This window comes from Mustela erminea, chromosome 1 (assembly GCF_009829155.1).
Source record: "Mustela erminea isolate mMusErm1 chromosome 1, mMusErm1.Pri, whole genome shotgun sequence".
Lineage (NCBI taxonomy): Eukaryota > Metazoa > Chordata > Mammalia > Carnivora > Mustelidae > Mustela > Mustela erminea.
Genome location: NC_045614.1, coordinates 94,396,686 through 94,411,967, shown reverse-complemented (window position 1 = coordinate 94,411,967; position 15,282 = coordinate 94,396,686). Strand labels below are relative to the sequence as shown.

At 40.6% G+C, this 15,282-nt stretch overlaps 1 protein-coding gene across 6 annotated transcripts in view; it reads right to left on the bottom strand.

Moving 5' to 3' along the window:
• Positions 1-15,282, bottom strand: part of IL20RB (interleukin 20 receptor subunit beta) — a 44,474-nt gene that overhangs the window by 26,824 nt on the left and 2,368 nt on the right. For 4 of the 6 annotated variants that reach the window (XM_032333959.1, XM_032334001.1, XM_032333976.1 and 1 more), the window contains exon 1: positions 8,851-9,641. In XM_032333959.1, the coding sequence (XP_032189850.1) occupies positions 8,851-8,890 (40 nt within the window). In that variant the 5' untranslated portion in view covers positions 8,891-9,641. Of the gene's footprint in view, positions 1-4,357; positions 4,502-8,850; positions 9,642-15,282 lie in introns of those variants that run through there. The other 2 variants (XM_032333992.1, XM_032333965.1) reach the window with 2 other exon arrangements.

Here is a 15,282-nt window from a genome sequence, read left to right as displayed (position 1 = left end):
CAAAAAAAAAGAAATAGAGGGAAAACTTCCAAACTCATTTTATGAGGCCAGCATTACCTTGATCCCAAAACCAGATAAAGACCCCACCAAAAAGAAGAATTACAAACCAATATCCCTGATGAGCATGGATACAAAAATTCTCTCCAAGATACTAGTCAAAAGGATTCAACAGTACATTAAGAGGATTATTCACCACAACCAAGTGAGATTTATTCCTGGGCTGCAAGGTTGGTTCAACATCTGCAAATCAATCAATGCAATACACTACATAAATAAAAGAAAGTACAAGAACCAAATGATCCTCTCAACTGATGCAGTAAAAACATTTGTCCAAGTACAGCATCCTTTCTTGATTAAAACTATTCATAGTGTACATACCTCAATATCATAAAAGCCATCTATGAAAAACCCACAGCAAATATCATTCTCAATGGGGGAAAAGCTGACAGCCTTTCCCTTAAGGTCAAACATAGCAGGAATGTCCACTATCACCACTGCTATTCAATATTGTACTAGAAGTCTTAACCTCAGCAATCAGACAAAACAACAAAAAAATAGAAGGCATCTGAACTAACAAAAAAGAAGTCAAACTCTTACTCTTTGCAGATGGCATGTGGAAAACCCAAAAGACTCCACTCCAAAACTACTAGAACTCATACAGTAATTCAGTAAAGTGTCAGGATATAAAATCAATGCACAGAAATCAGTTGCATTTCTATAAACCAACAAGAAGACAGAATAAAGAGAAATTAAGGAGTTGATCCCATCTACAATTGCACCCAAAACTATAAGATACCTATGAATAAACTTAACTAAAGAGGCAAAGGATCTGTACCCAGAAAACTATAAAGTACTCATGAAAGAAATTGAGAAGGACACAACGAAATGGAAAAATGTTCCATGCTCATAGACTGGAAGACAAATATTGTTAAGAGGTCTATGCTACCTAGAGCAATCTACACATTTAATGCAATCCCTATCAAAATACCTTCGACTTTTTGGGGTGCCTGGGTGGCTCAGTGGGTTAAGCCTCTGCCTTCGGCTCAGGTCATGATCTCAGGGTCCTGGGATAGAGCCCCACATTGGGCTCTCTGCTCAGCAGGGAGCCTGCTTCCTCCTCTCTCTCTCTGCCTGCCTCTCTGCCTACTTGTGATCTCTGTCTGTCAAATAAATAAATAAAATCTTAAAAAAAAAATACCTTCGACTTTTTTCACAGAAATGGAACAAATTATCCTAAAATTTGTATGGAACCAGAAAAGACCCTGAATAGAAGAGGAATATTGAAAAAGAAAGCCAAAGTTGGCAGCATCACAATTCCAGACTTCAAGCTTGATTACAAAGCTGTCATCATCAAGACAGTATGGTACTGGCACAAAAACAGACACATAGATCAATGGGACAGAATAGAGAGCCCAGAAATAGGCCCGAAACAATGTGGTCAACTAATCGTCGACAAAGCACGGAAGAATGTCTAATGGAAAAAAGACAGTCTCTTCAATAAATGGTGTTGGGAAAATTGGACAGCCACATGCCGAAGAATGAAAATGGACCATTTCCTTACACCACACACAAAAATTGACTCAAAATGGTTGAAAACCTTCAATGTGAGAACAGGAACCCATCAAAATCCTTGAGGAGGGGCACCTGGGTGGCTCAGTGGGTTAAGCCGCTGCCTTCAGTTCAGGTCATGATCTCAGGGTCCTGGGATCGAGTCCCACATCGGGCTCTCTGCTCGGCAGGGAGCTTGCTTCCCTTCCTCTCTCTCTGCCTGCCTCTCTGTCTACTTGTGATCTCTGTCTGTCAAATAAATAAATAAAATCTTTAAAAAAATAAAATTAAATTAAAAAAAAAAATCCTTGAGGAGAGGGATGCCTGGGTGGCTCAGTGGGTTGGGCCTCTGCCTTCAGCTCAGGTCAGGATCTCAGGGTCCTGGGATCAAGTCCCGCATAGGGTTCTCTGCTCGGGTGTGTGTGGGGGGGGCCTGCTTCCCCTCCCCCACCCCATCTGCTTCTCTGCCTACTTGTGATCTCTCTCTGCCCATGAATAAATAAGAATCTTTAAAAAAAAATCCTTGAGGAGAACACAGGCACCAACCTCTTAACCTCAGCTGCAGCAACTTCTTCCTAGAAACATAGCCAAAGGCAAGGGAAGCAAGGGCAAAAATGAACTATTGGGACTTCACCAATATAAAAGCTTTTGCACAGCAAAGGAAACAGTCAACAAAACCAAAATACAATCAACAGAATGGAGAAGATATTTGCAAATGACATATCAGACAATGGGCTACTACCCTAAATCTATAAAGAACTTATCAAACTCAACACCCAAGAAACAAAAAATCCAATCAAGAAACAGGCAGAAGACATGAACAGACATTTCTGCAAAGAAAACATCCAGATGGCCAACAGACACATGAAAAAGTACTCAAAATCACTCAGCATCAGGGAAATACAGATTAAAACCACAATGATATCTACCCCCTCATTCCAGTCAGAGTGGCTAAAATTAACAAGTCAGGAAACAACAGATGTTGGCAAGGATGTAGAGAATGGGGAACACTCCTATACTGTTGGTGGGAATGCAAGCTGGTATAGCCAATCACTCTGGAAAACAGTATGGAGTTTCCTCAGAAAGTTGAAAGTAGAGCTACCCTATGACCCAGAAATTGTATTACTGGAGTAAATTTGTATTTACCCCAAAGATACAAATGTAGTGATCTCAAGGGGCACGTGCACCACAATGTTTATAATAGCAATGTCCAAAATAGCCAAACTATGGAAAGAGCCCAGATGTCCATCAACAGATGAATGGATAAAGAAGATGTGGTAGGGATGCTTGAGTGGCTCAGTCGGTTAAGCAATCTGCCTTCAGCTCAGGTCATGATCTCGGGGTCCTGGAATTGAGTCCAGCATTGGGCTCCATGATCAGTGGGAAGTCTGTTTCTGCCTCTGCCTGTTGCTCCTCCTGCTTGTGCTCTCTCTCTCTGTCTTATAGATAAATAAAACCTTTTTAAAAATGTGATAAGTACATGTGTGTATGTGCACGCATACACACACAATGGAATAATACACAGCCATCAAAAAATGAAATCTTGTCATTTGCAATGACATGGATGGAACTAGAGGGTATTATGCTAAGAGAAATAAGTCAATCAGAGAAAGACAATTATCACATGATCTCACTGATATGTGGGATTTGAGAAACAAGGCAGAGGATCATAGGAGAAGAGAGCAAAAAATGAAACAAGATGAAACCAGAGAGAGAGAGAGACAAACCATAGGAGACTGTTAATCATAGGAAACAAACATGGTTGCTGGAAGTGGGGGGATGTGATAACTTGGTGATAGACATTGGAGAGGGCACATGATATAAGATTGATGAATCACAGGTCTGTACTACTGAAACAAATAATGCATTATATGTTAATTTTAAAAGAGTACTTGTCAGTTGTTTTGTAGAATATTCCTCAATTTGAGTTTATCTGATTTTTTCCCATAATTTGACTGAGGTAATACATTTTTGGCATGTATTCACAGGGAGTTCATGATGTAAGTGTCTTATGGGTGATGTTAACCTTGGTGACTTGGTTAAGGTGGTATCTCTACTATAAAAGTTATCATTTCTCCCTTTATAATTAATAAATAACTTAGAGGACATACTTTGACACTATGTGACTATTCCCCTTCTCAAACTTTTATCCATTAGTTTTAGTACTTACTAGTGGCTATTACTTGTAACAATTATTGCTCTGATGTTCTAATTCACCATGATTTACTGTTTATTAATTGGAATTCTGTAAGGAAGAGCTGTTCTTTCTCCACTATTCATTCATTCATTCATTCATTTATTTAACTACTTACATTAGTATGGGGTCATGAATATGAATAACACAGAGTTTCTACATATCTTTCACCCAGCTTCCTCTAATACTAACATCTTACATAACCATGATGTATTTGTCAAAACTAAGAAACCAACAACATTGGTACATTACCATTAACCAAACTCTACACTTGCTTGAATTTTGTTGGGTTTTTCACTAATGTTCTTTTTTCCAATCCAGGATCCAATCCAGGATACTCATTTCACTTAGGGCTCCATCCTTTTTTGAGTACTTTCTTACTCACTACAAATGCTCCAGACTTGTATTTCATTTTCTCTGCCCAGTCCTGGAATAAACCACTTCTCTAAGGAGCCCCAGATAGGGAGTTTTGAAAAATTCCAATGCCCAGAAAGCACCCTAGATTAATTAAGTCAGAATCTCTGGCTCTTGAAACCCGGGCATTTATAGTTTTAAAAGCTCCCCAGATGATTGCAATGTGCATTTGAGACTGAGTACCACTAATGCAGATCTTACCTCTTATTGCCAAAGAATAGTTGAAACTATAATGGTCAATTCCCTAATGCCAAAGACTTAAATATATTTCCCAGCAGGCTCTTATGTTCCCTGAAGACAAGGGATTCCAATTTATTCTTCTATAATCAGCACCTAGCCCAGAACCTAGCACATAGAAGGTAAGAGAAATGTCATTTAATGAAAATTAAGTAAGTGAATTAGGTGTTGGCTCCCTTAATGAAATTAGCCTCAGCCTTACTTCCTTTTTCCTAATCTCCTATTTTATATAGGATGTTTTTGCTACTAAGTAAGGCTGCCCACCACAAAGCCCTTGGGCAAATTTTCCAGACAGAAATCCTTGTATCTCCTCCTTAGAATGATGCCAATGCTGGCTTCCTACCACTGAGTCTACTGCCAACTCCCCTCACTTGGGTTCCTTTCTGCCACTTCTACCCTCCAACAGCCTTTATAGCAAATGCTCAGAAAAGGTAGCAGCATCTTTATTCCCCATACTTTGTCTGTCCTCCCTTTTCCCTTCCTGCTTCAGTGTCTCAGCTTCTTTTCGAGAGAGATACAGAGGGCACAGGCTCTGGAACTAGCCAAATCAGAGTCAAATCCCAATTCTCTGACTTACTATATGTAAATACTTAGGCAAATTACTGAACCTCTCTGAGTCTGTTTCATGGTATAAAGTGGGTGTAATACCACCTACTTTGCAGGATTTTGAGAAGTCAAGAGAACATTTTTGCTGAACTAGAGCACTGTGTGAGCTCAGAAACAGCCATTATGATTGTTGTTGCTGCTACTGCTATTAATGCTGTTGGTAGTAGTAGTAGTGGCAGTAGTAGTAGGAGGAGTGGTGGTGATGGTGGTGGTAGTAGTAGTACTAGTAGGAATCAGTAGTAGTAGTAGTAGTGGTGATCAGTTTCCTGAATCACACACTATTATTTGGAAGGGACAGCGCAAGGCAAATGAATTCTATAAAGGTGAGCAAGAATTTCTACCCACCTGTCCTGGGATCTAGAGTAATAGAAGTTCATTTAGAATTTGCAGAATTCTTTGCAATCACCTACACCATCCAGAGGAAATGGTCAAAATTGTATAAGGGCAACCTCAACTAAAGCAATTATTTGCTGAGAACACCATCTGTTTACGTAACCCACAGATAATAATAATTAACCTGGAGGTGGCACACATGGACATCTTCAGAGTGCTTTCGTTTGCGTCATCTCATTTAATTAAAACACCTCCCAATCTCAAGGTGGCTATTTTTTTTTTTTAACCATTTCACTGATGAGGAAAATGAAGTTGTATGATACAGTCACTGAGCTAGCAAGTGATGGAGTCAAAACTCACACAGGTGTCTCTGATTACTGGTTTTTTTTGGTTTTTGGTTTTCTGTATAGGTTTATAGGTGGCAGAAGACCACACTCATTTCCAGCTCTGTTTGAAACAGGAGTTTTCAGGAAAGGCTTAAAAGACTTGGGACGCCTGGGTGGCTCAGTTGGTTAAGCAGCTGCCTTCGGCTCAGCTCATGATCCCAGCGTCCTGGGATCGAGTCCCACATCCGGCTCCTTGCTCAGCAGGGAGCCTGCTTCTCCCTCTGCCTCTGCCTGCCTCTTTGTCTGCCTGTGCTCGCTCGCTCTCTCTCCCTCTGTCTCTGGCAAATAAATAAATAAAATCTTTAAAAAAAAAAAAAAAGACTGGACTGCCTCACTGAAGAAAATGCCAAATTTAAAAATGGGTGAAGCGGAGCGCCTGGGTGGCTCAGTTGGTTAAGCCTCTGCCTTTGGCTCAGGTCATGATCTCAGGGTCCTGGGATCAAGTCCCACATCGGGCTCTCCGCTGAGCGGGGAGCCTGCTTCCCCCTTTCTCTGTCTGACTCTCTGCCTGCTTGTGATCTCTCTGTCAAATAAATAAATAAAATCTTAAAAAAAAATAAAAATGGGCGAAGGGAGTCAAAAGGTACAAATTTCCAGTTTTAAGTGAAAATGGTAAGTCCTGGGGATGTAATGTACAGCATGGTATCTATAGTTATTAATACTGCTTGCAGATTTTAAGGTATTTAAATAGCACTGTATTGCATCACAAGAAAAAAAAAATGTGTAACTCACCAACTAGACTCCAAGACCTGACCTTCACTGCCCACCTGCTTGTACTCACTAACCTTTGTCCTATATTTTTCCTTAAGCTCTTCTTTTTGGCTTACCTCTTAACTCAGGCAAATGAAACCCAAACCTACCCCCAGGGGATGGCGATGGCCCTGACACCACCTCCTACTATCCCAGATGACCCAGACTGCTTGAGCTAAACCTAGGCTAAGGCCTATGCAGATGGATCATGGAGTGACCTGTGGAATGACCAGCAATTACCTTTACCTCATGGTAAAGGAGAAGCACAAGTCTCATTTACATAATGTACAATGTGTGCCTAGGCATGTTTCCTTACGGCACATGTGCAAAGTTATGTCCCCCTCTACATACCATGACAGGGTTTTCCTATCTAAAATATTCATTCTAACTCTAAACAAAAGGAACCCATCCACCCTGGGGGAGTTACCGCTTTGGAAGCCATTTGCCATCTCCTTATTTGTTGCAAATAGAAGTTTTCCTTGTGCAACAAATTAACTTGCAGTTTCTGACTCATCAAGGAGCCAACTCGCATTGGTTCGGTTACATAACTATGTATGATGATGGATGTTAACCAGATTTATTATGGTCATCATTCTGCAATAAATACAAATACCAAATCATTATGGTGTGTATCTGGAAGTAATACAATGTTAAATGTCAACAATACCTTAGTGAAGGAAAAAGAATTTGGAAAAAATTGCTGAGCCTTCCCCTTCTCATTTGGCTTCCTCATCTTTTCCCTCTGGCTTAGTGGGGGCTTGTTTTTCTGGCAACTTGTTTCACCAACTAATCAGTCAGCTAACTAACCAAATAACCAACATGATTAGCCTATGCTAGGAGCTGTGAGGACACCAGAAAAGATGTCCAGGCCCTTTCCTCAGGCCAGCACAGGAAACAGAAGTAACCCACTGAAGCAGAGTATGTGCGGTCAAGGGTCAAAGGAGAGAGAAGTCTGGGAAGAGTCTAAAGGTAGAAGGAATGACAAGAGGAGTATGGGCTTGAGTTGAGGAAAGGAACAGAGTGCTTCTGGTAGGAAATAACGATCATAAAAGCTGGGAGGAGGAAATGAGGGTATTATAGGTGAAGACAGCAGCTACCCGTGGTTCATACCGTTGTCAAAGAAAAATGGGGAATAGAGTTGAGGCCTGAATATGCAGGATCATGAAACAAACAGTGGATCTGAATGCCCTGAGCATTCATGCACTGAGCAATTGGGAGTTGTGAAGGTTTTTGAGCTAGGAAGAGACACTGTAAATTTGACGTTAAAAAGCCAATTCTAAACATCTGCAAATCGCTTTAGAATAATTTGTTGCCTGATTTAAACTAAAACAATTAGTTCTCAGAGGAAGGAAGGAAGGAAGAGGGGAGAGAAGGAAAGGAAGGGAGGGAGGGAGAGAGGAAAGGAAGGAAGGAAGGAAGGAAGAAAGGAAGGAAGGAAGGAAGGAAAGACAGAAAGAACTCAGGGCTCCCACCAACACTGCAAAGTGCCCAGTACCTCAGAGTATTAAAATTTTAAATTTCCCTTAAATGTGTTTTGGCATGAAGAAACAACAAAGACTAAGGAGCTTCAATTTTGGAACAACAAAGCATGTAGGTACAAGCAGCCAGGAGTGGAGCAGAGAAAATTATGTAATCTTACTGGTAGAGAAAATGCCCCAAACCAATTATTTTAAGATGCTATGGAGTACCTAACTGCTACTTTTTCTGCAGTGACCAGGAGAAATTCAATTTTTATAGGTCTTATACCCAATATTAAGGTTGCAAATTAAGCCTTTTTATTCATGTATATATTGTTAGAATCTTTATTTTACTTTACCCTGCCTTTACAGTTAACATCCCAAGGCACACACAGAAAGAGCCAGATAACCATGTTTTGCCTTTTAAAACCAGATGAGACAAATTTTTTTGAAGGTTTTATTTATTTGTCAGAGAGACAGAGAGAGAGCACAAGTAGGGGAGTAGCAGGCAGAGGGAGAAGCAGGAGAAGCAGGCTCCCCACTGAGCAAGGAGTCTGATGCAGGACTCGATCCCTGTACCCTGGGATCATGACCGGAGCCGAAGGCAGGCGCTTAACCAACAGAGCAACCCACGTGTCCCAGATGAGATAAATAATAAAATGCATGGAGCTCTGCTAATCTATCTGCTTTGATACTTTATCTTTCCAAATTGTACTGTGATCATTAGGAAAGAGATTTCCAAACAGAATGCAGGCTGTTGCTTTGTGAATGGGGATGAAGGTTTAAGATTTGAGAAACCTTTTTAAAAACAGACACAATATGTTCTATATATATATTGCAACTCCAAACTCTGCTAAAGTATTTTTCACCTTCTTAACCTATATTTGAATCCCAAGCTACTGGCTATATTCTAATTCATACTTACCTACGAGTAAACAAGGAATCAAGGCGTAGAAAAACCACATGATAAGATTTGTCAAGACTTCTTCTAAAACCACAGAGAGGGTCTGTGTTTGGCAGATTCAGCTTGACCTGGAATATTGTTTCCTTCCAGAATGAAGCATTCTGTCCATCTCAGCCATCCTTGCTTCAGAATGCAGGTGTTGGAGCTGAGGTTTGAATTGCCGTGAAGACTGAATTGTTCTAGAAAGAGGAGTCAGCCCAGTCAGCTCAGAAGGGGCGGGCTGTGCAGCTCCCTCCTTTCTGTCCAAACCCAGATATTGCATCAGAGGGAGTGGCCTAGAAGAGTTCCCGAGAAAAGGTAACTCTGAGGAGCTTGAGAATCGGCCTAGGAGAGATACCTAAGGCTCTGTCCTGGAGGACTCTGGCTGTCCCTAAAGGCCTCACTCGTGGTGAGCAAGCAAGATTACTTTACCCTCTCCTCAAATAGCTATTGTCTTCCAAGTCTCCATCTTGTGAGTTCATTCAAGCTGGGTACTTACTAGCTCCTTTTGCTACATACTCCAGAAAAGGTGAAGTTGTTAAAAAAAATTTTTTTTTAATATCTTTTAAGAAGTCAGAAGGTGAAGAATATAGCTTTATATTTGCTTATATTTGCAAAAAGAAAACCTGGAAGGAGATACAGAAACTAACAAGATTGGTTACCTTGGAGCAGAGAGAGTGGGAATCAGCAAGATGGAGGAGAAAAATGGGACCAAGACTCCTTGCAGGACATCTTTGTTTGGGGACTTTTTTTTGAAGGTTTTTTTTTTTTTTTGTAAATATACATAACATAAAGTTGACCTTCTTAACAATTTAAAAATCATTTTATTTAAATTCAATTTAATTAACATATACTGTATTAGTTTCAGAGTAGAATTTAGTGATTCGTTAGTTGAATATAACACCAAGTGCTCATTACTTCAAGTGCCTTCCTTAATCCCCATCACCCAGTTATCCCATGCCCCCACCCATGCCCCCTTCAGCAACCCTCAATTTGTTTCCTGGAATTGAGTCTCTTACGGTTTGCCTCCCTCTCTGTTGTCATTGTATTATATATTTCCTTCCCTTCCCCTATGTTCATCTGTTTTGTTTCTTAAATTCCACCCAGTAGTGAAATCATATGCTATTTGTCTTTCTGAGTTCCTTCTTAACCATTTTTAAGTGTACAGTTCAGTGGTATTAATATATTCAAATTGTTATGCAACCATCACCACCATCCATCCCTATAAATCTTTTCATCTTATAAAACTGAAACTCTATACCAGTTAAAGTTACTCCCCATTTCTCCCTCCCCTTAGCCCCTGATAGCCACCATTGTACTCTCTGCCTTCATGATTCTGACTACACTATCTCATATAAATGGAATCATGCAATTACTTGTCTGTGACTTATTTCACTCATAATGTCCTCAGGATTCACCCATATTGTAGTATATTATAGAGTTTCCTTCCTTTCTAAAGCTAAATAATATTCCATTTTATGTACATAACACATTTTGCTTATCCTTCATTCATCCATCAATGGACATTTGAGTTGCTTCCATTTCTTAGCTATTGTGCATAATGCTGCTATGAACATGAGTATACAAACATCTCTTCAAGACCCTGTTTTCAATTCTTTTGGGTGCTGTATATCTTTTTGTTACTGTTTGATGTAAGCATTAGTGGGATGCATTAGTGGGCCAATATGGGTTTTAGAGTGCCACAGATTTTGGTTCCACTTTCAGAACTTATTTGCATTATAACCTTTGGGAAAGTTAATCACCTATTTTTTATGCATTCAACAAATATTCACCAAGGGCCTACTGTACCCTAGAATCTGGGAATTCAATAGTCCCTGCCCTAATCCAAGAACTTTTCAACTAGTGGAGAAGACAGATATGGAAATAGTCATAAATCAATATTGAAGATAAAGTGACAGAAATATCCACAAGGGAATATAGGAGAGCAAGACTGGGTGGCAAGGAACGAGGCTCATAGATCCAGGATTCCAGACAGCTCTGAATGCTTTGTTGAGGAGGTTAGAGTTTATCCTGGGAGAAATGAGGGTTAAAAGCTCAAATCTCATCATGTTATTCCCTGCATTGGAGCTTTAAAAAGTTTATGACTGGAGTGGAGAAAACAGTGGAAGGGACAAAACTGGAGGCAGGAGGGCAATGAATAAACTGTGTCGGTCAGTGAGGTGAGAGACAGTGTTGGCTCCCACTAGACTTTCCCAGGTCTGTAGAGAGAAGTGACTAAATTCAAAAGATGAAAGAGGCAGAACTGATAGCTCTATCATACAGAATGGATTAGCAGGGTGGAGGAAGAAAACAAGACTTTCAGGTCTAGGCATGAGTAACTGGGTGGATGGCAAGTCCTTAATCAAAATAATGGAAAGGAGGAGGAAGAGGTGAGGTCTGACTAGGCAGGGTTGGGGGTGGTACAGAAGGTTCCATGTGTTCACCTTCATACACTTCAATTTGACATGCTTTTATGGGCAGCAGCAGTCTCTAGTATGTTAATTATCTTTGTCCCAAATCTGTGGGTGTCAAGGGCATGGCACCATTTCCCCTACCCTCAGCATTTCAGTGGTAGCAGAGATCAGGAAATGGGTGAGAGCATGCAAGGAGATTGTGTAAATAAAGGAGACATGTGGACATGCTCCTGGAGAAGACCTACCTATAAGGACCAGCACAAGAAAGAAGAAATGGAGATACAGGGAGAAAAATAGGCCAGAGAGGTAGCCCTGGCAAACTGTGGTCCTGGAAATGATGAAGGATGGGGGAAATCATCAAGGAGTGCAGAAGAGTCACTAAGTTGATCACAAATTAGCACCTGGAAGACCATCTGAATTTAGCACCTGGAAGGCCATCTGTTAAATCTCAGTAATGGGGTTTCAGTGGAGAGCTTGGCTCATCAGATTGATAGTTGTAGGTTGAGGAGTGGATAGGAAAAGTAGTACTCCTTTGATATGAATGGGAAGAAAGCAACTCCATTTTTTTAAGCAACTCCTTATTTAAGCAAAAATAAGCAACTCCTTATTTTTTTCATTTACAAAATAGGTAATGCCTTACATAATAGTTGTGGGATTAAAGAATACTGACAAAGCACAATTAGCCCAGTTCCAGGAATACAATAGTTTTCACAAATGCTGTATTAACCATTTGCTATATTCATAATGTTAACAATAAATACAGAAGCCCCTGGCTTGCTCAGTCAGTGGAGCATGCAACTCTTGATCTCAGGGTTATAGGTTTGAGTTTTGTGAGGTGTAGAGATCACTTAAAAACAAAATCTTTTAAAAAACAAACCAACCAATAAATACATTGGGGATTATTCACTTTGGCTGGTCCTTTGCAGGCTCCCCATCTTATGGTCTGGCCCCTGGACCAGCAAAGAAAGGCTTCCAGTTGAAGATCTCTATCAGAGGGTAGTTTAAAGGTGGCTCTGGAAACAATTGTCTGGGTTGGCATCTGGGCTCTGCCACTTACTAGCTGAATTTTTTTAGGCAAGTCATTTAAATAGTCTGTTTTATTATCTTTACCTGTAAATTGGGAGACCATCCTAATTCATAGGGCTGTTGTGAGGACTAAATGGGTTGGTATACTTACAGTGGTATCTGGCAAAATAAGTGTTAATATTAATTGTGTATTTTTTACTACATCATGTTCAAGAGCACTTGGTGCATGTTTTCCATGATCCCAGTACTGAGTCAGTGGCCACATCTGTGCCCTGACTTCTGGTCACCAGCTGCTTGTACATAGTCTCTCACTGCTCTCCTTGCTTCTGATCCTGCCCCCCTCTGCACTTGGGTCTGGACACACACCAACTTGGGAGTGCTTCATACATACCAGCTTTGACACTTATTTTCCCAGTCCTGGCTTCCAAATTCCTCTATCCTAAGTCCATTTCTGCCCACAGTTTCCATGTGTTAAAAGCTAACAGTCGGGGCACCTGGGTGGCTCAGTTGGTTAAGCAACTGCCTTCAGCTCAGGTCATGATCCTGGAGTCCTGGGATCGAGTCCCACATCGGGCTCCCTGCTCCATGGGGAGTCTGCTTCTCCCGCTGACCTTCCCCTGGTTCACCCTCTCTTTCACTGTCTCTCTCTCAAAAAATAAAAAATGTTAAAAAAAAAAAAAAAGCTAACAGTCAAAGTCAATGCATATTGGGTATCTACTACATGCCAAGAATTGTCCCTAAAATCTTTCCATAATTATAAAGATTTCCATGTATTATATAACAGACTTACAAGGTAAGAACTGATTTCCAACTTTTCAGATGAGGACACAGGGATCAGAGAAATTTATTTACTATACATCACAGAGCTAGTCCGGGATGGAGACAGGAATTTCAACCAAGGTTTGCCTAACTCCAAGTCTTTTCACTCACCTAACTGTACCACAATGTGTCTGAGGAGCACAGTGGGGTGAGTGATCCTGGAGATTAGCAAAGGTTTTAGGAAATAGACAAACCTCAATATGGAATCCTAAGGATCTACCAATTAGATCTGGGTAGGAGAGACACATTCAGTTGAGCATTCCAACTGGGCCAGTAGCATGAGCCAAGCTCAAGGACTGCAAAGTTGAAGGGAATATACACTGAGGATGGAAAGGATAAGGATGTAAACAGAGAATGACGGAACAACTTATTTACTTATGCTGTGGGGGAAGCAGGAGAGTTGTTCAACAGAACTTGGGTTAAGGTAGTTAGCTCTACTTGGGCATGGGTTCCTGGCAAGATGCCCTGCTGCCAATGTTGACAAGGCAGTATTACTGAGCTTTCACAAGCCACCACAAGGACAGTCTCTGTCACAGCACACCTCAAGGGACACTGAGGGATAATGCCACCTGCCTGCCACAGCTTTTGAACAACAGTCCCTGTCAGGACTGGTTCATGACTCAAGGAACTTAGTCCATCACCCCTGCTTGGGCCTGCCATTGAGAGCTTTTGGACAGCTGTGCCTCACCTCCCAGCTCCTACTTTTGCCTTGACTTCCCCCCTCTGATCTATGCCTTCTTCTGACTTTGAGGTACTTCTATACCTTCTTGTTAGCTGGTTGGGGTCTCTTTAAGGCAACATGCCCAAACCAAACTATTCTCTAACATGTTTCCTGCACTTTTCAGGTTAATTTCTACTGCTCTCTGGAGTTGAAGGATCATTTATGTCTGAAGACGAATTGCTGAAGTATGGACCTATTTCCTACTATAAGCAAGTACAGTCTAGAAATAGGAATTTTTTTTCCTATTATATTATTTGCCACTTAAGTATTTGATATTTAATTATGGAAGAAAAAGCAAGGAGAGAAAAGGTTTTTAGGGAAAGGTAAAGAGACAGTGGGGAGGGATAAGGAAATTGATCGAAGAAGAGATTCCTAAACTCTCTGAGTTCTGTAGTGCTGGGACTAGAATTGAACCAAGGGTGGGTGGGGCAGTAGGGTGCAAAATTTGAGGCTACCACTCTTAGGGTTGTGTAAGCGCAGGATAGGTCCTGGTACCTTGGCATGGACTACGTGGTCAATTACTCCATTCCAATAACCATTCTTGCCCTACTTAGCACAGAATTCCCTTTCCTTTACCCAGATTCCTAAATATCTATGTCCTGGGTTTTTAGCACATCTGATAGTTATAATCCAGTCTCAATTTTTCTTTCCTCCCTCCCTTTTTCCCTCCTTTCTTTTTGGAAAAAACACAGGGTATTCCCCTTGTCTTACTCTTCTAACTCCTGCTTCCATGGAGTCTGCTCCAGATATAACTATATAACTTTCAAGCTCTAGTTTTCAGGGTTCTCGTAGCCCTTTTTCACCTCCTTTCAATGTATCTTATACTTTTCAATTTCCTTCCTAGTTTATTGTCTGACCACCAATGCAGAGCACCAGGAATTTAATTCTCCTTAACCTCAATTTTTTCCTTTAGGTGTGATCTGATGTCTGTCAAACAGTTCTTCCTGCTTTTTTTTTTCAATGTGACATCCCCCAACAACTCCTCTTAAGATGGAGAATCAAGCTTTATTCAGAAAAGCCCTTTGAGTTAAAAAGTTCTATACTTAAATACCATTTTATTCAATTAAAAAAAAAACCCTGGAAACCAGAAACAATGCTCTGTAATAGTGAAAATTGTAGTATAATTTTTAAATGGCTATGGCTGCTGTATTTTCACTCAACCACTAGTTTAATCCTGGTCAGTCATCACTGATTCTATTAAGTGGAGTACACAATAAGCTCAAAGGTCAATTTTTTTAAATTAGAAGCATCCTTTGATCACCCTATATTAATTAACACCCCACTTCTCACTCAACCTCCTCAACCTCCTGCTCTGTTCTTTCTTTAGAGCACTTCACCGTTAGGCATCTCATCACTGGCAATATAAATTTTATGACAGCTATGTCTATTTTCTTCAGTGTCATATTGCTAGCTCAAAACTCTGACACCCGTGAA